We start from the raw sequence: 21,732 nt of genomic DNA, 5'->3' as shown, positions 1-21,732 counted from the left end.
TCTCCTCTCAGTAATGAGGGTCTCAGGCTCGCCACTTCTGATTACATCACTGCATGATGGCCAGGAACAATGACACAGGTACTTTATATTCTCTTTATATTCAGGTTGATATGGGCATTCAACCTTTACATTTTCACCTTCAATCCCATTTACTAGAAATCCTTCAGTTGACTTCACAGAACCTAAAATGTGTTGTCTCTTAAGGGCAGCAGTGTGGAGTAGTGGTTAGGGTTCCGGACTCTTGACTGGAGGGATGTGGGTTCAATCCCAGGTGGAGGACACTGCTGCTGTACCCTTGAGCAAGGTACTTTACCTAGATTGCTGCAGTAAAAACCAACTGTATAAATGGGTAATTGTATGTAAAATAATGTGGTGTATTAAGAGACAACAAATTAGATGCTAATACAAATATTGAAATTCAACAGAATTAGAAAGATTTAAAAAAAAAAACAATAACAAACTATAGAAAGGCACTCAGGTCATTTAAAGTGAGATTTCCCATCCTCCCTACACAGCCTTTACCCAGAAAACACAGCAAGCCTTTGTGTTTCAGTTTGCTCCTTATAGAGGCTGCAGCTGAGTCCCTCATTACGAAATTGAACCAGGAGTCTTAACCAATTCCTCTACCCATAACTAGGAAACAAGAAAATAAAACAAATCAAACTCAATACTGGCCACTAGTGACCATTACCTGTCACAATGGGGAGAAATAAATTTAAAATAAAGAGTTTACTTCCACCCTTTGTTTCTGAGAGCTCAGTTTGAACAGAAACCAGCAGACACAGGGGCTGGAGTTGATAAGCACTGCTGTGTATCAGTGGCTCTCAATCCTGGACCTGGGGTCGCCCTGTGTCTGCTGGTGTCGATTCCAGCTGAGCCTGAATTACTTAACTGGATCAACAGGAGGCTCTAATGCAGGGGTGCACAACTCCGGCCCTCGAGATCCATTCCAGGTTTTCATTCCAGTTGAGTACCTATTAAGTAAGGGATAGCACATGACAGGATGTGGGTTGTGTTGCATTAACATGAGGTTGGGTTGGAGGCACGAAGCAAAGCCGTGTGTTAATGCAACACAACCCACAGGCCCTGGAGTGTGTTATCCCGCTTATAAAACGGACACGATAAAACGTGGAAAAAACAAGTTTGTTTTGTTTGTTTTTTTTTCAAAAAAAAAAAATATATTGTAGATTCTTCCGCTTTGGAGAAAAAACAGTCCATCAGACACAGTTAAACTGGAGGTTTTCAACATTTCCAACAATAAATACAATAATAGAATACTATGTTTTCCCAGCCAGGATCAAAATAATTAATTGAAGCCCTGTGCAGCTACTTACCTCAAATGCCTGAAGCCAGTTAAAACGAGAGTACATGCAGCTGAGGGATCATGCAGCAGAGTTGTGCAGCCCTGCTCTAGTGACATGTCTGCTTTGCATGCAGTGTTTTGGTCTGTTTCACACTTTGGTGTGGTGAAGCTGTACACATAGCCATTTATAGAATACAGTAGGTCAGTCATTTCCTGTGGTATTCTGAAAAGGGAAGTATCTTTGCCCAGTTTAAAATCAAAGGGGGAGCTGAGTATCTAAAGATGAAAGCCATTGTTGAAGTCACCATCTGTCTTATTACAGGTATGTTTTTGTGATTTGCTGATTCAGTAAAGAGTGTTTAATTGTTGTCAACTACTTATTAAAGAAGGTTGATTTTGAACAGGTCTGAGTTTCTGGAAACTGATGACAGCACTGTGATTCTCTAACCTGGAATACATGTAATCTGTTCTGAATGATTTTGTATACAGTAACACAGAACTGGCAATCTTCTCCAAACTGTATGCAATGACTATTTAGAATATGTTCATTATTATGAAAGCGTGAGTGTCAGTGTGAGTGTCAGTGTGAGTTTATAGTGCTTTACTGTGATAGATGAACGCGTGAGTGTCAGTGTGAGTTTATAGTGCTTTACTGTGATAGATGAACGCGTGAGTGTCAGTGTGAGTTTATAGTGCTTTACTGTGATAGACGAACGCGTGAGTGTCAGTGTGAGTTTATAGTGCTTTACTGTGATAGATGAACGCGTGTCAGTGTGAGTTTATAGTGCTTTACTGTGATCGATGAACGCGTGAGTGTCAGTGTGAGTTTATAGTGCTTTACTGTGATAGATGAACGCGTGAGTGTCAGTGTGAGTTTATAGTGCTTTACTGTGATAGATGAACGCGTGAGTGTCAGTGTGAGTTTATAGTGCTTTACTGTGATAGATGAACGCGTGCGTGTCAGTGTGAGTTTATAGTGCTTTACTGTGATAGATGAACGCGTGAGTGTCAGTGTGAGTTTATAGTGCTTTACTGTGATAGATGAACGCGTGAGTGTCAGTGTGAGTTTATAGTGCTTTACTGTGATAGATGAACGCGTGAGTGTCAGTGTGAGTTTATAGTGCTTTACTGTGATAGATGAACGCGTGAGTGTCAGTGTGAGTTTATAGTGCTTTACTGTGATAGATGAACGCGTGAGTGTCAGTGTGAGTTTATAGTGCTTTACTGTGAGAGATGAACGCGTGAGTGTCAGTGTGAGTTTATAGTGCTTTACTGTGATAGATGAACGCGTGAGTGTCAGTGTGAGTTTATAGTGCTTTACTGTGATAGATGAACGCTTGAGTGTCAGTGTGAGTTTATAGTGCTTTACTGTGATAGATGAACGCGTGAGTGTCAGTGTGAGTTTATAGTGCTTTACTGTGATAGATGAACGCGTGAGTGTCGGTGTGAGTTTATAGTGCTTTACTGTGATAGATGAACGCGTGAGTGTCAGTGTGAGTTTATAGTGCTTTACTGTGATAGATGAACGCGTGAGTGTCAGTGTGAGTTTATAGTGCTTTACTGTGATAGATGTCTTCTGTAATGCTCCACACCGCACTCATGATGATTTCCTGTATCAGGTAGGGAGTCCTGCTCAGTTTGATGCTGTTCTCATTAATAGTCAGTGATTGGGTTTCTTTGTGTATTGATCAATGCCTTTCAGGGCTCCCAATCCCCCCAATTTGAAATCTTTAACTGTTTAAAAAAAAAAAAAGAAAAAAAAAATATATATATATATCAAAAAGCTCTACTTAGCCAAATTAATAGTTGCAATAAGGGTTGAATTAAGTAATTGAGGGCTCGGCTGGAACTCAAACTAGTAGACACAGCAGGTCTCCAGGACTGGAGTTGAGAAGCACTGGTTTAGAAGACTGAGGGCTTTTCTATCGTCTGGCTGTTATATTATTTTAAACATGTTTCTAATTCTGTTGAATTTCAATATTTGTATTAGGATCTCATTTGTTGTCTCTTAATACCAGTTTTAGGTTCTGTGAAGTCAGCTGAAGTATTTTATGGGATTGAAGGTGGAAATGTAAAGATTGATTGCACATATCAACATGAATATAACGAGAATGGAAAGTACCTGTGTCGTACTCGATGGATACCAAATAATGCACTAATCAGCAGTGGTGAGCCTGAGACTAAGGGGAGATTCTCTCTGTATGATAACCGAACAACGAGAGTCTTCACTGCGACCATCACAGAGTTGACACAAAAAGATGCCGGGACATATTACTGTGGAATTGATATAAAGAGAAATGTGGATGAATACACTGAAGTGGAAGTGACTGTCAATAAAGGTATGTAATCAAAATCATTGTAATAATAACTCACCCTAATGACTAAGTTATAGCAAAATCCAGAGATGGAGACACATTTTTTGGAATATTGATGAAAGCAATATAATGAGAGGAGCTGCACACATAATCACCCATCTATCAAACATGTGAGAGCAGTGAGCAAAAAAATGAAAAACTACATGTTAGTTTCAGATGTGCAAGACAGCTCATCTGCTGCACTTTGATATGAGATGCTCAGTTGGCAGGTGCATCCGTGTAAATGACTGCACATATTCAGTCTCTAGAGTGACAGAGTAGACTTGGTTACAGATTTAACCCACGCTATCCCTGAAGGATTTCAAACCTTAAGTATAACAATCTACAAGCTTCCACACACCTTGCAGTCATGTCTTTTAGAATAGAAAACTATTGATATGTCATTTACTTTACTTTATGTACAGATAATGCTTTCTTTTAATTGTTAGAAATCCTGTAAATTAGTTAAATATAAGGGTAGAGTAGCTTAATAATTAATGTACTGCCACTAACTATCTGCTATAATATGCAGTATTATTTGTCTCCCCTCCTCTCGTTTCCTGTCTCTCCCCACTCTCCTCATTTTTAAATTGCACTTCAGAACACCTCTAAACTGCTTCTTATAATTCACTTTAACTTGAAGAAGCACCATTGCAGAAAAGCCAGACATTTTCTTCAAGCACTTTGCATGGAACTTTGCAGAAATGAGCACAGTTGCTATTTCTGATGTAGTTAAAATAAGCACAGTTGTTGAGACTTTAGATAAAGTGTGATTACCGTCACGCACCAACTTTACTTCCCCCTTTTCTATTCAATACGTGTAAACCAAAAAATAATAATAATTCACTGAGGAGGTAAGGAATTGGTTAACAACTGCAACTGTGAAATACAGTAAGGAAGTTAAGCAAATACAGTATGCAATGAACTCAGGTAACAGTACACAGAATGACATTGTTATACATTCATTTGGCATCAAACCTAACTTGGTTGAGGACTCGCTGGTTGGCCGTATGGACGAGGCAGAGACACCTCTCAATAGGAGATAACCCTAAATTTAAAGAGGTGGATATGGGGAAGGTGGTGGGTTATGATTATGAATGAATCGAGACGAAGACCAAGGGTAAGTGAGCAGAGTATTTATAGTGCTACAGGCTTGAATTGCTCATGTGGAATTGCTCATGTGGAAATTTAATTATTTAAATTGGAGATGTGAAGATTGGTGTCTGCCTCCTGAACTTTACTTATTAACTTCATATTGTTCCAATCAAACCCCCTCTCTCTTAACTATGGTTTTCTTTATCAGATGAGCTTCTTCCTCTGTACATTGGCTTGTGCAGGTCTCGGTTGTGTTTCAGTTGATTTATCAATAATCCACAAGTTTGGGTCATGCTGTGTTTCCTCTGTCAATGAGCTTTAGGACACACAATAAGATGGCTGCAGGACATGAGTAATGCGTTTGGACAGATCCTCTGCAGTCCATTACTGTTCAAAGATACAGCATCTATGCAGATGTGACAGGGATGGCTGTGTGGTGGTGTCAGGCCAGATGCAGGAAGAAAACAATGAAGCAAGTACTGCAGGGCAAGGGTCACGGCGTGCACCGTTTATTTAAACAAAAATAACACAAATAAAATAACAGGTTTTAACAAAAAAAAACACACACTGCTCACAGAACAAAATAAAAAAGATAAAAAACAAGTCACAAACACAAAATACAATATGATACTAGGACAGGCTGGGCAGTTGCTGTCACTGTTAAGGAGGCTGTGTGGTCCAGTGGTTAAAGAAAAGGGCTTGTAACCAGGAGGTCCCCCGGTACAAATCCCACCTCAGCCACTGACTCATTGTGTGACCCTGAGCAAGTCACTTAACCTCTTTGTGCTCCGTCTTTCGGGTGAGACGTAGTTGTAAGTGACTCTGCAGCTGATGCATAGTTCACACACCCTAGTCACTGTAAGTCGCCTTGGATAAAGGCGTCTGCTAAATAAACAAATTATATTATACTGTTCCTAGAATGGTTGATTTTACTTTTGATTTCCTTTCTCCTCTCACTCTACTCTCATCTGTACTCCCACCCAAATTCCAGATAGCTGCAGGCTTTTATGCAGGTGACCATCTCTCCATTGGCAATAAATTAAACAATTCATTAATTAATAAGGAGATGGCCATCTTCTGCTTGAGGTCTTTAATTGTGGATGGGGCTTAATTAGTTGTGTAATTGTTGCTAATCGGGAGATGGTCACCTGCATAAAAACCTGCAGCTCTCTGAACTCTGGGTGGGAGTTTTGAAGTGAGTGTTCAGAGGAGGAACGAGAGCGAGCAAGGAGCGAGAGAGAAATAAAAGTGAATTTAAAATGTATAGGTTCAGTGAAGGCGATCGCCCAGCCTGACCTGGGTTTTGTTATTTTGTGTTCGAGATTTGTTTTGTTTAACTGTTTTGTTTTGACTCTGTGAGCAAAGTCTTTTTGTTAAAACCTTTTATTTTATTTTTGTATTATTTAAATAAACGGCGCACGCCGTGTCTTTTTGACTGCAGTATCTGTCACTGTTTTCTTCTTGCCTGACGTCACCACTCGTCCATCCCTGTCACACGTGGTGTCCAGGGTGGGATTAACAGTGCCTCCGGGACTCAGGTCAGAAAAGGTACTGCAGGAAAGGGTACTGCAGTTTTTTTTCTCGTTTTTTCTATTGCGTGTGTAGTGAGGGAGAGTACCTGCTGGTTCTTCCTCCACCTCCGTGGGAGGACTGCTTGTCGCTCCCACCTTCACCAGCAGAGGGAGAATACCTGCTGTTTCCACCTCCACCAGCAGAGGGGGAGTACCTGCTGGTTCCGCCTCCACCAACGCCACCAGCACAGGGAGCATGCCTGCTGTTTCTCCAGCTGCAGCCAGAAGGGGAGGTGCCCCTGCCGCCTTCGCAGCCAGAAGGGGAGGTGCCCCTGCCGCCTTCGCAGCCAGAAGGGGAGGAGCCCCTGCTGCCTTCGCCAGGAGCAGAGCAGCAGGAGCTGCCTCTGCTTCCACCACCACCCGAGGGAGAGGAGCAGGAGCTGCCTCTCCCTTCAAGACAGGATGGACCGGGACAAGATGCTGGCGGTCCGCAGCCGCCCTTGCATAGGCTGCTGAGCAGAGCAAGGGGGAAAACTGCAGGGTTGTAGCAGCTGAGAAAAGGGCCAACCCCAGCACCACCGCTGGTCCTGGCTCCGCTGCCGCCATCGCCTTCCGAGGTAACGCCGCTGCCCTGTCATACATCGTCTGGGGAGGCCAGTTCGCCATTGCCTGGGGATGCCAGTTCGCCATTGCCTGGTTATGCCAGTTCGCCATCGCGTGGGGACGCCTGCCTTGCACCGCCCAAGGATGCCTGCCTTGCACCACCCAAGGATGCCTGCCTTGCACCGCTCAGATACCACTCCCGCTCCGCTCAGTGATGCCACATTTGGATCGCCTGGGGTTGCCTGCTGCTCCGCATCGCCTGGGGTTGCCTGCTGCTCCGCATCGCCTGGGACTGCCTGCTGCTTCGCATCACCTGGGACTGCCTGCTGCTTCGCATTGCCTGGGGCTCCTGAAGGTTCCACTTCGCCTGGAGTTGTTGTGTCTTTTGCTTCTCCTAGTGTTGCTGCCTGTCCTGCTTTACCTGGGGTCACCAAGGGTCCTGCTTCACCTGCGGTCGCTGCTGGCTCTGCGTCGCCTGGGGTCGCTGCCAGCTCTGCTTCGCCTGGGGTCGCTGCCAGTCCTGCCATGCAGCAGGAAGTACTGTGGCCAGAGCCCCACAAAGCGGAGCTGTCGGCCATGAAGAAGCAGGGGGAGGTCAGGAGACCAGCTCCCCCAGCCACACTTTCGCGGCAGGAAAAACGGTGGCCGGTGACCCGGAAGAGGGAGCTCCTAGCCACGAAGAAGTGGGGGGTGGAGGACATTCCCCCATGGCCGCCCCCAGAAACATCTTGCTTTCCCCTCTTCCGGGACTATGAGACTGAGGGGGAAGGTGGCCGTAGGGCCATGTGTGCTTCCACACCACATAAAGATAGTGTGCATTGCCTGACTGAATTGTTTACCTGGCAAGGTTAATCGAAGAGTTTTATGACAATATAATTTAAAAACCTGAACAAAAAAACTCCATGAAACACTGCAAAAAGCCCGTCATTATTGAGACCTCTTTTTTTCAGCTTTGAAGTGTTTTGCTTGGAGGTCTATGGCATACAGTACGTTATATAGTGTATGTTTTCTGTTGCTCTTCAAATGCAAATATTTTTACTTGACATGTCTAGTTTGGCCGCTATGGTGTCCCAGGTGTCTTGCTTCTTTAGCGTATCCTTATAATCTGGATGGGACAGTTGAGGGCATTTTTGCACCCTGAAAACCAGTCTTTCGTTCGCCATCTCTCACTGTATATAGTGCAGATAACGTCACACAACAACACTTCAGTTGATTGGTCTAGATGGAAATTTGCCTCGCGGTATTATTAAAAGATCGGTCTGGTTTCTATCCCGTGCGGTTTTCCGCTGTGCTGCTTTTCCGTTCCGCACTCAGTGTAATTGCACCCATTCAAAACAATACATTCCATTTTTTCTGCTTTCCGCTACCGCACCCAGTGTAATCAGACCTCAAATGAAGTAAAGGCAAGAGGCTGCTTAGGGTTTGGTTTGGTTGTTTAGCCTCCCCACTTGTCACAAGCCGCTACTGAAACCCACAGACTACTTTACATAGTTCTGCACTAATGGTATAATATGTTTAATTTATTTTGAATTAGAGGAATGTTAAGCAGTAGAAACAGTGTAATAATTTTCACTTATTTTCCTTTTCTCAGCTCCGAAACCCCCCCCCACCACAACTCGTGCCACACGCTCAAGTACCACCTCTTCCACCACTACTGTGAAGGGGAACACAGACAATGGACAAACAGGGGATTGTACACCCAGCAGCCCTACAGGTAATTCATTTAATCAGTGTCCTTTTGTAAGACCTCTAACTTCCAATCCCTGCCCATTGGAGCACCATTGCAGAAAAGCAAGAAAACTTTCTTCACGCGGTTGGCATGCAACTTTGCAGAAGTGAGCAGCTGCTATTTCTGATGTAGCTAAAATAAGCACAGCTAAAATGAGACTTAAGATAGTGTGATTAGGGTCAAACACCAAGTTAAATTTTTTGCTTCCCCTTTTTCTCTTCAACCTCTATGAACCAAAAATAAATAATGCACTGAGGATGTGAGAAATTGCTAAACAACTGCAGCTGTGAAATACAAAATGAACCAAAAGAAAGAATCAATATGCAGACAGGCATTACTGTGGTTGAAACTGAGACACTGTGGCATTCAGTGCGTTTAATGAAACAAATCAAAGATTTAAACAAAAACCACACGGCACTTGAGGCCAAAATAAATAGACAAACAAAACAGACAGTGGACGAACACAAACAAGTACAGTGCTGGTGCTTCCAGCACTCAAAGAAATTATTTATTTTCTTACTTTTTTTATTCTCCTCTCCACACCCGTTCTCCACTCACGAACACACAACCCCTAATAAATGAGATGTGCATCTATATATACAATTATGCTGGGATTCAATTAGCAATTAATTATTCACTTGAATCCCAGCATGTGAACTAATCTGTGCAACCCCATGCTCACATATTACACCGTGTAACAATTTTTTTTTTTTTTTTGGTTCCTGGGTAGTAAGTGTTATTTCCTTATTGCTTATGCCTCAAAAGTATAGAAAATGGCTATTATTCCCCACAAACTTTGCTTTTGTGACCAGGACAGTGATATTTTGAAATTTACCTATTTTCCAGAACATTCCAGATAGATTCAGTGCTGAGTAAACTTGGAGTAACTTCTAGAACTTTCTAGAACTTTCCAGTAATATAAATAGTAGTATAAATACAGGGGCTTTAAGCCCACCAGTTCAGTTTAGTTCCAGCTGCCTAAGTGGATACATATCTGCATTTTTCTGAGATGGCATCAAGGTCATAGGAGACTTCAAAATGGTGGCATTCCTGATGGGTCTCCAAGGCGGTTTTACCAAGTTTCCCTGCTATCTTTGCCTGTGGGACAGCAGGGATACCAAGGCGCACTACCACAGGCGGGACTGGCCACAGCGGACCGAGTTCTCTGTGGGGAGGAACAACGTTAAGTGGGAGCCATTGGTGGACCCCCGGAAGATGGTGATGCCACCACTGCACATCAAATTGGGCCTTATGAAACAATTTGTCAGAGCTCTAGATAAGGAGTCGGCAGCCTTAAAGTACCTTCAAGACTTCTTCCCTAAGCTGTCTGAGGCAAAGGTCAAAGCCGGTGTCTTTGTCGGACCACAGATAAAGAAGATCCTGGAGTGCAATGAATTCCCCAAGAAGCTCACTAGTAAGGAGAAAGCAGCTTGGAACAGCTTTGTCGCAGTGGTTCGGGGCTTCCTGGGCAATCACAAGGCCGAAAACTATGTGGAGCTGGTTGAGACTCTGGTGAAGAACTACGGCACAATGGGCTGTAGGATGTCCCTCAAAGTCCATATCCTTGATGCTCATCTTGATAAATTCAAGGAGAACATGGGAGCGTACTCGGAGGAGCAAGGCGAGCGCTTCCACCAGGATATACTGGACTTTGAACGCCGCTACCAAGGACAGTATAACGAGAACATGATGGGAGACTACATTTGGGGGCTGATTCGTGAAAGTGATTTACAGTATAATCGTAAATCTCGAAAAACTACTCACTTCTAAATCTTTTGTAGTCATTTTTGTATTACTTTAGTATAAATACATGTTAATTTGGATTCATATGTTGTTTTTTTTCTGACTTTATGTGAACGAAAAGACACAAATTCACCCGTTTTCTTATTGGAAAAAGGTTAATTTCAAAATATCACTGTCCTGGTCACAAAAGCAAAGTTTGTGGGGAATAATAGCCATTTTCTATACTTTTGAGCCATAAGCAATTAGGAAATAACACTTACTACCCAGGAACAAAAATTGTGTTACATAGTGTTATTAGGCACTTTAAATGCACGTGAAGTCAAGTGAATCCCTGTGCCTAAATAGAATTATATATTTTAAATGATTCGTGCTACACACACCCATTTATATCCCATGCAGCAACTACAATGCACCAACATTTACACACTACATACAACATAAAACACAAAACTACACACAGGGGTGGGGCACATTGCTACACCTAACCTAACCCTAACCGACCTAACCCAGCATGGGCCATGGTTAGGGCTCTGGACTCTTGACCAGTGGGTCGTTTAAACACTCATGGTTTGTCTTTGTTGTGTAAAAACCTCTCCATATGCGGAAACTGCTCGTGCTGCATCCACAGAGTTTGGTGGAATTAACAAAAAACAGCGTGCAATTTTTGCCATGTTTCGGATTCTGATTTCATACCTCAGCCAGAAATATTTACAGTTTTCACGGTAGGCAGTCAAATGTGTGAAATCGTGAATTTTACACAACGAGACACTAGTGATCCGTCGCTCGCAGCATCTGTGGAGCAGCGGTTAGAGCACTTTGTTCTTGACTGGACGTTTGTGAGTTCAATCACATGTGGGGGACACATTGCTGCTTTATCTAGATTGGTCCAGTAAAGAAACCCGACTGTATAAATGGGTAATGGTATGTCACAATTGTAAGTTGGCCTGGATAAGTGTGTCTCCTAAAATAATAATAATAATAATAATAATAATAATAATAATAATAATAATAATAATAATAATAATAATAAATATGTGTGTTTGGTTGAAACTTGGATGGGAGACTGCCTGACAATACCGATACTTCAAACTTTTCTTTGAAGTTTTACTTGTATTATTAACAAATAGTAGATTAAACAGCAAAAATGAGCTGATTTACTTTTAATTTATTGAAATTGACCACAAAGGGTCATCGCTATTGAAATAATTACATATGAGAAGTTATAAATATATTTATTTCACGCCTCCACCCGCTGTTTTAAGTGAACGCAACAAACTCAGGAATGCATTGATCATTAATACATTTTAAAAACAGTGTCACAGCATGCATTATATTCGGGCCGGGACATTTCAATTTGATGAGAATAAGCAGAGTGTGACATTAACAGAAGTGACAGTAAATTTGACTGTATTATGGCTACGTCTGTCTTCTTTTCATACATTTACACTGTAAAACACGAGGCTGAAGTTGGCTTATTCGCCAGCTTCTTATTCACCAAGCTTCTTATTCGCCAGCTTCTTATTCGCAAGCTTTTAAGTGCATAAATATATTTGTCTACGTTGAAGTAACCTTGCATTTATAGGGTTAAATCACTTTGGGCCGCCGATTTCTCTGCAGGTACATGAAGAGGGGCAACCCTCCTACAAGCCCCACTTGTATTTAGCCCGGCCCAACGTGGTTTACTGGGGAAGAACAGCGGGTAAATATGCCACATATGCCAATTGCTCAGCTTCTGAGTCGCTCTTTATGTATCTACGTTGAATAAGTAGCTTTGCATTTAAATGGGTTAAATCACGTTGGGCCGCTGATTTCTCTGCAGGTACCCAGCGAGGGGCACCCCCTCTGCAAGCTACACCTGTATTTAGCTCGGCCCAATGTGGTTTACTGGGGCAGAACAGCAGGCAAACATGCCGCATATGCCAATTGCACAGGTTCTTCGCTGGAAAAAGCCTTGCATTTAAAGGGTTAAATCACTTTGGGCCACCGATTTCTCTGCTGGTACCTGACAAGGGGCAACCCCTCTGCAAGCTCCACTTGTATTTTAGCCGGCCCAACGTGGTTTACTGGGGAAGAACAGTGGGTAAATATGCCACATGCTAATCGCTCAGCTTCTTATTCGCTTTATGTATCTATGTTGAATAAGTAGCCTTTCATTTAACAGGATAAATCATGTTGGGCCGCTGATTTCTCTGCAGATACCTGGCGAGGGGCAAACCTCCTGCAAGCTACACCTGTATTTAGGCTGGCCTAATGTGGTTTACTGGGGCAGAACAGCATGCAATCATGCCATATATGCCTATTGCTCAGCTTCCTATTCGCTCTTTATGTATCTACGTTGAATAAGTAGAGGAATTTGTGGCACAAAGTGATTTAACCCTTTAAATGCAAGGCTTTTTCCAGCGAAGAAGCTGTGCAATTGGCATATGTGGCATGTTTGCCTGCTGTTCTGCCCCAGTAAACCACATTGGGCCGAGCTAAATACAGGTGTAGCTTGCAGAGGGGTTGCCCCTTGTCAGGTAACTGCAGAGAAATCAGTGGCCCAAAGTGATTTAACCCATTAAATTCAAGGCTACTTCTTCAACGTAGATGAATACATTTGTGCACTAAAAGCCAGCGAATAAGAAGCTGAGCGAATGAGAAGCTGGCGAATAAGAAGCCAACTTCAGCCTCGTCTGTAAAACCACAGACGTGTGAAACGTTTGTATGTAAATGGAATGTGTGTATAGTAAAAAAGTGCTCTATTCCAAAACAGCAATGTTTATACCTCATTATACCTGGACTCTTGACCGGAGGGTTGTGGGTTCAATCCCGGGTGAGGGACACTGCTGTTGTACCCTTGAGCAAGGTATTTTACCTAGATTCAGAATTAAAAACTGGATAGATTGGTAATTGTATGTAAACATAATGTGATATAATTGTGACAATTGTAAGTAGCCCTGGATAAGGATGTCTGCTAAAAAATAAGTAATAATAATTTAAATGCAATCTACTGAACTATTTGTATTTGACTTGGTATTTGTATATTCTGAAATATAAGAATTTGCATTTGAATTTCAAATCATGGGAAAGCTTAAAAAATATTTCAATTTTAAACACTTTTCAGTATTGCTGGTAAAGTTGATTAACCTAAAAGATGCAAACTAAAGGACACTTTTGAGAACTTCATGTTTATTAAACATAACAAACAAAACAAGTAAAAATAATAATTGTGCAATGCACACATATATAAATATATACATATAGACATGCTCAAATTTGTTGGTACCCTTACAGCTCATTGAAATAATGCTTCATTCCTCCTGAAAAGTGATGAAATTAAAAGCTATTTTATCATGTATACTTGCATGCCTTTGGTATGTCATAGAATAAAGCAAAGAAGCTGTGAAAAGAGATGAATTATTGCTTATTCTACAAAGATATTCTAAAATGGCCTGGACACATTTGTTGGTACCCCTTAGAAAAGATAATAAATAATTGGATTATAGTGATATTTCAAACTAATTAGTTTCTTTAATTAGTATCACACATGTCTCCAATCTTGTAATCAGTCATTCAGCCTATTTAAATGGAGAAAAGTAGTCACTGTGCTGTTTGGTGTCATTGTGTGCACCACACTGAACATGGACAGAGAAAGCAAATGAGAGAGTTGTCTGAGGAGATCAGAAAGAAAATAATAGACAAGCATGGTAAAGGTAAAGGCTACAAGACCATCTCCAAGCAGCTTGATGTTCCTGTGACAACAGTTGCAAATATTATTAAGAAGTTTAAGGTCCATGGAACTGTAGCCAACCTCCCTGGGCGCTGCCGCAAGAGGAAAATCGACCCCAGATTGAACAGAAGGATAGTGCGAATGGTAGAAAAAGAACTAAGGATAACTGCCAAAGAGATACAAGCTGAACTCCAAGGTGAAGGTACGTCAGTTTCTGATCGCACCATCCGTCGCTTTTTGAGCAAAATTGGGCTCCATGGTAGAAGACCCAGGAGGACTCCACTTTTGAAAGAAAAACATAAAAAAGCCAGACTGGAATTTGCTAAAATGCATATTGACAAGCCACAATCCTTCTGGGAGAATGTCCTTTGGACAGATGAGTCAAAACTGGAGCTTTTTGGCAAGTCACATCAGCTCTATGTTCACAGACGAAAAAATGAAGCTTTCAAAGAAAAGAACACCATACCTACAGTGAAACATGGAGGAGGCTCATTTATGTTTTGGTGCTGCTTTGCTGCGCCTAGCACAGGGTGCCTTGAATCTGTGCAGGGCACAATGAAATCTCAAGACTATCAAGGCATTCTGGAGCGAAACGTACTGCCCAGTGTCAGAAAGCTCTGTCTCAGTCGCAGGTCATGGGTCCTCCAACAGGATAATGACCCAAAACACACAGCTAAAAGCACCCAAGAATGGATAAGAACAAAACATTGGACTATTCTGAAGTGGCCTTCTATGAGTCCTGATCTAAATCCTATCGAACATCTATGGAAAGAGCTGAAACTTGCAGTCTGGAGAAGGCACCCATCAAACCTGAGACAGCTGGAGCAGTTTGCTCAGGAAGAGTAGGCCAAACTACCTGTTAACAGGTGCAGAAGTGTCATTGAGAGCTACAGAAAAAGTTTGATTTCAGTGATTGCCTCTAAAGGTTGTGCAACAAAATATTAGGTTAGCGGTCCCATCATTTTTGTCCATGCCATTTTCATTTGTTTTATTATTTACAATATTATATTGAATAAAAAATCAAAAGCAAAGTCTGATTTCTATTAAATATGGAATAAACAATGGTGGATGCCAATTACTTTTGTCAGTTTCAAGTTATTTCTGAGAATTGTGCATTCTTCGTTTTTTTGTGGAGGGGTACCAACAAATTTGAGCACGTCTGTATCTCATCATTTATGTCAGTTTTTCACAAACCTGGTTCTGCGGGCCCACTATGTCTGCTGTTTCTGTTCCAACTAAGTTCTCAGTTATTAAATTGATCCCCCAGTTGAACCAACAATTAGTGACTTAATGCAGTGTTAGAAATAACTTGAAATATCCAACTCTTTTGGCTACTTTCACAAACCCTGATCAGCACTAACCTTGGACTACCTTACCTGAGTTAACATTAGGTAGGTATAGATTAGTGCTAATTGAGGCTTTGGCAGGCAGCCATTTCTACAAATAATTCAAATGCTCTGATTAGACATTTTATTCATTCAATTGAGGGTTCAATTCATAATTTAAAGCTCAGTTGGAACACAAATCAGCAAACACTGGGTCCTCAGGACCAAGATTGGGAAACACTGTTTTATGTAACTTGGGGTGCATTCACAACACTTTTTTGTCGGCTAGATTGCAGACGGGAGTCTGCACGTAACATCACGGTCTTTGCAGATGGAGCGTGGACAGATCTGGTAGATGAACAGCAGTTCTGAGCAGAATCAAAATGGAGGTGATGTTGAGAGAAATTCTAATCGCAGAAGTGGATGCAATCGAAGTTCCCTTTGTGCTCCACCAGCTTCATAATTTGCAGCATGATCAGAAAATGCATAGTAGAAACAGTCCCTGCTATACAGAGATAATATAAACATATGTTTTGTGATGTGAGACAAATTAATGAGTATTATAATGGGCAGGATTCCCCCCGCCCTCTCACAAAGGGGTTGTTAGACAGTACTGTATTTTGATCTGGGACAAAAATAGTTCAAATACTTGCACATATGGTCACATATCTCACTTCAACTAACTGTTATTAAAGCTGATTTATTCTCCTTAATTCAAAGAAGGTTATTCTCTGTCCGATAGCGTTTTATCAATAACCAATTACACATGCTGAAAATAACAGAGAGGTTTTAGGTTCATTTCAACCGTTTAGCATTATTTTAAACCTTTAGAATAAATATCTGAATATTTGAAAAGTATAATAACTGTGTGGAAAAAGAGTCAAATTATTTTAATTTGTATTACAAATCATTCGTAAGATAATTAATGACATGACTCGAAGGTGATTCACACCCCAACTAGGTGGCAGTAGCACATGGAGTGAGGATTGGATCTGCTTGCCTACACACTTCTTTGTCAGTCAACGCTCGTCTATTGTTTTGAGCTGCGGCTGCTCCAGCGCTGTACCTCTTGAGAAGCTGCGCGGCTGTGCAGACTTTTAAGCCTGTGGATATGTGACCTGGTGACGTCTTTTCTGTCTGAGTTCACGCAGACGATGAATTTGGACAGGTTTTCCACAGACTTAGCAAAGTCTGCGTATCGTGAACGCAGCCTTGCTTCCTATATTGGTACATACCTGTTAATTATTATGATGTACATGATTACTGTGTTTATGTTGTTATTATATAAACTGCTTTCCTTGTATGTCACCTTGGATAAAGGCCTAATTCATGTTAATAAATTAACATTTGTTGTATGGGAAAGTATTTGAAGTCCATTTAGCTTTTGTCACATATTTGCATTTGTATTTAGTTTGGTAGTAAATGTATGACATTTGCATTTGTATTAAGCAAATTCGCAAGAACATTGACATTGCCACTGGTCTCATCAATTTCCTACTATCTGGAAAACACAAGTATGCTCAAAACCATAACCATCACATTTAACAATGGAGTCACCCATACCTTTCAACATTTATGCTCAAAGTTTGAAATCATGGATAGAGTCTACATTGTTCGACAGCAGTTCCCAGTCATTGGTGCTCATGCAATCACCATTCACAAATGTCAGGGGATGACTCTACAGTTATGATGGATCTCCTATGGACAAAGTTTTGTTGCACTTTCCACAGTTACTTCCTTAAGCGGTATCCATCTTATCAACTTTGACCCCACCTGCATCTACGCATGTCAATCTGCAGTTGAAGACTACCATCGGCTCAGAGGGATTTATTGTCCGAAGTTGAAAAGCTTGAAGAAGACTAACACGCACAAGGGACACAAGGTAAAAGATCATCCGCGTTTCATTCACCGAGGGAAGGCCGGCAAATTCTGAGGGCAAGGAACCATCGCCTGTGTCCGGAAAATGAACCGGTGTCGGTCTGCCGCTGGCGTCCAGGGGACCTTATGCAAATGTGCCTAACCTAACTGCTCAATAGCGGGATGCAGCAAGGCCCAGCCCCGTGGAGGAGAGTGTGGCTGGAAGAGTCACTCAACAGCAGGGATATGGCAAGGCCTAGCCCTGTGTACTCAAGAAAGAATACCCATCCACTCGCGGATGACTGCACAAACAGTCACCCACACATGACAGCCAGATAACAAAGAGCGGCCTACCACGCAAGCGAGGAGGCAGCTGAAAGACAAAAAGGCAAAAAGGCTTGGTCTTTTCAAAGTGGTTGATTCCGGCAAAGTGGCAAGCCAGTTTTCAGCATGAATGCAAGGGAAATACAATCGACTCTATTTGACTCGAGAGGCTCTTTTCTATGAACACGCTCAGCTCAACACAAGGGTCTTACCGTACCGTCTTGAGAAGGAAAAAGAGGAATGGTTTCCTTTAGATGACAGTTTTATCCCCTCAGTGGGCGGGCCGAGTGTATCATCCCAGGAAGGGGCCTATCAGCAGCTCTGGTATAGAGAGCTCAGCGATACCTATCCAATGGGCAGGCATATCCCATACATAATGTCATTGGTGGTCGTCTTCGAATTGAAAGGGAACCATTGACACCTGATCCTATTAGTGGAAAGACAACCAGCCACATTCTTCATCTTTGCCAGGTGTTAAAACCAGAGAGGTCAATGACAGTCTCAAAGTTTGCAATCATGGGATGAGATGGGACTGGCCCATGGATTTGGTCTCAGGGGATGATCTGGCAGAGGGATTTGTTAGTTTTGAGAGCCTCCATTGCTCTTATACTTCTTATGCAGTGTGGTTTATACTGAGTGCATTGAGGATTGTTTGAGGACTTCAGAGTCGTTATTGCATGTGGATGAAATTATTTTTTCATCCTCTAGAACTGGGGTCGGCAACTGGCGGCCCCTGGGCAAATGGATGTGCATTTGAGGTTTGGTGGCGGGCCCTCTGAGTTTAATTATCAATGTTTTCAATTTTACTAAAACATTAATTTAGATCAGCTGTCTCGTCATAAAACCGCAACACTTGTGCAGCCAACTTCTGAGTTGTTGCTGCTGGAGATTTCTCACAGTAATCGCAGTCTTTCAATGGTTGCTAGGCAACAGTTCCAAGGCACGTGAGAGAGCACGCAGCCAACGTCACGTGGAAGTACGTCATCAATGCTTACGCAGTAACCACAGTGCGAAGTGCTGAGCCAGCGGAACGACAACGGTGATTTTTAAATAAATAAAATGTTCAGGTTTGTAGTGGCGGCCCACAAGCCGTTGTGTGTGCCTCCACAGCGGCCCCTGGATATGCGGAGGTCGCCGACCCCTGCTCTATAACTCTAGAACAAGATCATTTTCCAGCAAGAAATGTTTCCTAATTGTGCATTTATTAAAAACCCGCAAATGAATATGCCGTGAAATATATTATTCATAAAATAGAATAAACAGAATTTCACTTTGACAGTGTAAAATCTTTATTAGGGTTGTTAGATAAGTAAGGTAATTTTTTTGCCTGAGCCAAAGAACCTTCTAAATATGGGCTGGGAGACTGGCCTTAAATATACACATTCAGTTTTGCTGGCATATGCTACTATTTTCATGATGTGTGTTTAGTTATTGAGACATGTTGTTTTATTCTTAGCTGACACACACTCAGAAGCAACAGCCAATGCTGCAACTGAGGAGAAAATCACTGAAAAGGCTCCAGTCAAAACAGGTATTTCATTTGATTTACTTTGAGTTACTGAGGTGTTTCCTGGGTGCTCAGCTTACCGCTTATGCTCAGCTCACCGCTACCACCCCTGCGCTGACTCGGGAGGGTGAAGACGAATACACGCTGTCCTCCGAACCGTGTGCCGTCAGCCGACCACTTTTTTTCACACTGCGGACTCACCATGCAGCCACCCAAGAGCTACAGCGTCGGAGGACAGCGCAGCTCTCGGGCAGCTTACAGGAAAGTCCACAGGCGCCTGGCCAGACTACAGGGGTCGCTGGTGCGCGGTGAGCCGAGGACACCCTGGCCGACCTAACCCTCCTTCCCCCCGGGAGCTCCCGTCCTCGGTCGGCAAAGGAATAGCCTGGACTTGAGCTCTCAACGAGCAGACTATAGGGCACATCCTGCACTCCACGTGGAACGCCTTTACCGTATGCGCCACTCGGGAGCCTGGAAATGTGTCTTTTTTATTCTTTGCTTACACGCACTCAGAAACAACACATTCTTCTGCCACTGGGAAGAAAACAAGCAGGCATTCAGTTAAATTAGGGCATCAGTGTGGAGTAGTGGTTAGGGGCTCTGGACTCTTGACCAGAGGGTCATTGGTTCAATCCCAGGTGGGGGACACTGCTGCTGTTCCCTTGAGCAAGGTACTTTACCTAGATTGGTTCCAGTAAAAGAAAAACTGTATAAATGGCGGAACTGGCAGTAGAAATCCCAGTTATTTTTTTTTTTGTAATTGGTCTGTGCTTTTGAGGAAAGCAATAACCCACTACTGGGTGTGCAGTGGCACCACTCTTACTGGTGTGCTGTGAGGCACAATGTCAAGCAGCCTCACCTTGGAAATGTAGGAAGAATGGTCTATAACAGCTTCAGTCCATGTGGGCCGCAGTGTTTTCTGGTTTTTGTAAGAACCCACCAGTGGGTTGTGTGGCATGCTCAGGTCGGTTGCCACAATTTGATGAGTATTGTTACTTTTTTGGCAACCCTAGACCCTGCAGTAGGATTAGCTTCTGCCTTCAGCGGCTATTTGTTTATTGTTATTGACTTTGAAAAACTTGAGAGCTACTAACCCATAACTGGAAACTTGAACTATTTTTGGTCTCACATTACTAGGGTCCTGTGTTTTACACAACCTGCTTTCTTAGGCTGCACTTCATTCCTCCCACCGCAAGGTGGTCATGTAGTCTGCTTAATTAAACCACTTATTGATTAATAATCTCCCGATTCCTTTAATCATCTCAATTAGTCATTCTATTAACGTGCATTGGTGCGCTGATTAGGCGGCAGCAGCAGCTACGGACATTTATTTAGTCATGCATCCCTTTATTACTAATACATCTTATTCAATATGATTTCTTAGAATGTGTAAATAAATCATTTAAATGTTTCAGTTTACTAGTAGGAACAACAAAATATTATTGTCAACAAAATATTTTAAAAAAATAAACAGCACTGATCCCCGGAACAATTTATATAAAATACTGAAATTATAAAATCAATGCTGTAGCATATATATTACAAATATAACATAATAATAATAGTAATAATGCAAGGTTGTTTGCAAGCAGCACATTTAGTGTCTCTAACTGTTTCATGAAAGAAAATGTCCCATGCATTAAGTGTTGCTATTAAACTGAAGCATCGTCAGTTGGTTAACCTGCCTTCTTTCATAGATTGAGGTTGTTCTGTAAAAACTTGGCCATAAGAATAAACACTTCTTTCAGCATCTACAGAATTGGGAACAAATGACAAATATATTTTAGGCTTTCATGTTAAATTGGGAAATCATTCTTCAGCTTTAATCCAAAATTCATTCAAAGTCATTCTACTGTCGTTTTCTTTTGCATATGGTAGATATTTGTCCATTTCTGATTTACAGCCAGCATCAAATCCTGGAATAGAATATAATGGGAGGCCTTCCAGATCCAAACTACACACTTGTTGTGGGTCAAATATCATTACTGCCATCAGAAAGTTATGAGCTGGTTGAATAAAATGTGGTTTCTTTTTGCATTGACCCAGGTTGTAGTAATTAGTTAGTTTTTCAGAAACATCGTGGAAGGTTTTTACACATAGTTTGTTTATTGTGGCGTCTGAGCTGTGTACCTCTTGTGCCATTGCTCAGTATGTATTTATTAATTCTGCAACTTTATTATTTGTTTGATGGACTCTCACTTCACGGCTTTCAAACCACTGAATCAGATCCACTAGTCCCTTGGCATGCATCTCAATTAGGGAGAGTTGAGATTTTAAACTTTTCACATCTTTGAGCAATTGTATTTCTTTTGTATTTGTATTCTCGTCAGTAACTACAGATACACTGTCAGACATCTTTACCAGTTTACAATTTTCATCTTGTGTAACTCAACAATTTGGGGTAGATATTTCCTTCTCAGTTGACCTGCTGTAGGAATTGCTCCTGCATTTTTTACATTTATCCATTTTTTCCAGGGGAATATTAGCACAAACAAATCCCTCTGTCAAATCGAAAATAACATCTCATCTGCGTTCAGAATTTTCGTTTTTTACTGGAAGACGCCGTCTCATAGCCGTCAGTCTCACCCTTTTGTTTTCGTTTTTTTTCTGATGATAAAAGGCAGCCTATTTTTGACTTTCGAGTGTGGGCCAAAGATAAATGGAAAATTCTG

General features: G+C 41.9%; 2 protein-coding genes across 2 annotated transcripts in view; both read left to right on the top strand.

The window, feature by feature from the left end:
* The window catches only part of LOC131705312 (zinc finger and SCAN domain-containing protein 21-like), a 118,538-nt gene that overhangs the window by 47,093 nt on the left and 49,713 nt on the right, over positions 1–21,732 (top strand). The window lies entirely within an intron of this gene.
* LOC117965097 (CMRF35-like molecule 8) lies at positions 1,383–19,107 on the top strand. The gene is made up of 4 exons (XM_059007400.1): positions 1,383–1,625; positions 3,322–3,642; positions 8,458–8,580; positions 19,010–19,107. The coding sequence occupies exons 1-4, from the start codon at positions 1,586–1,588 to the stop codon at positions 19,105–19,107; spliced, it is 582 nt and encodes a 193-aa protein (XP_058863383.1). The 5' UTR covers positions 1,383–1,585.

This window comes from Acipenser ruthenus, chromosome 35 (genome assembly GCF_902713425.1).
Source record: "Acipenser ruthenus chromosome 35, fAciRut3.2 maternal haplotype, whole genome shotgun sequence".
Classification (NCBI taxonomy): Eukaryota; Metazoa; Chordata; class Actinopteri; order Acipenseriformes; family Acipenseridae; genus Acipenser; species Acipenser ruthenus.
The sequence above is the reverse complement of the archived record's forward strand: the minus strand, read 5'-3'. Positions and strand labels throughout refer to the sequence as shown.

Excerpts from the sequence above, each read along its gene's own strand:
- LOC117965097 (XM_059007400.1), top strand. The coding sequence starts at position 1,586 with ATGAAAGCCATTGTTGAAGTCACCATCTGTCTTATTACAG. Across the intron at positions 1,626-3,321 it reads CACCATCTGTCTTATTACAG|TTTTAGGTTCTGTGAAGTCA; the intron begins GTATGTTTTTGT and ends TCTTAATACCAG. Across the intron at positions 8,581-19,009 it reads TACACCCAGCAGCCCTACAG|CTGACACACACTCAGAAGCA; the intron begins GTAATTCATTTA and ends TTTTATTCTTAG.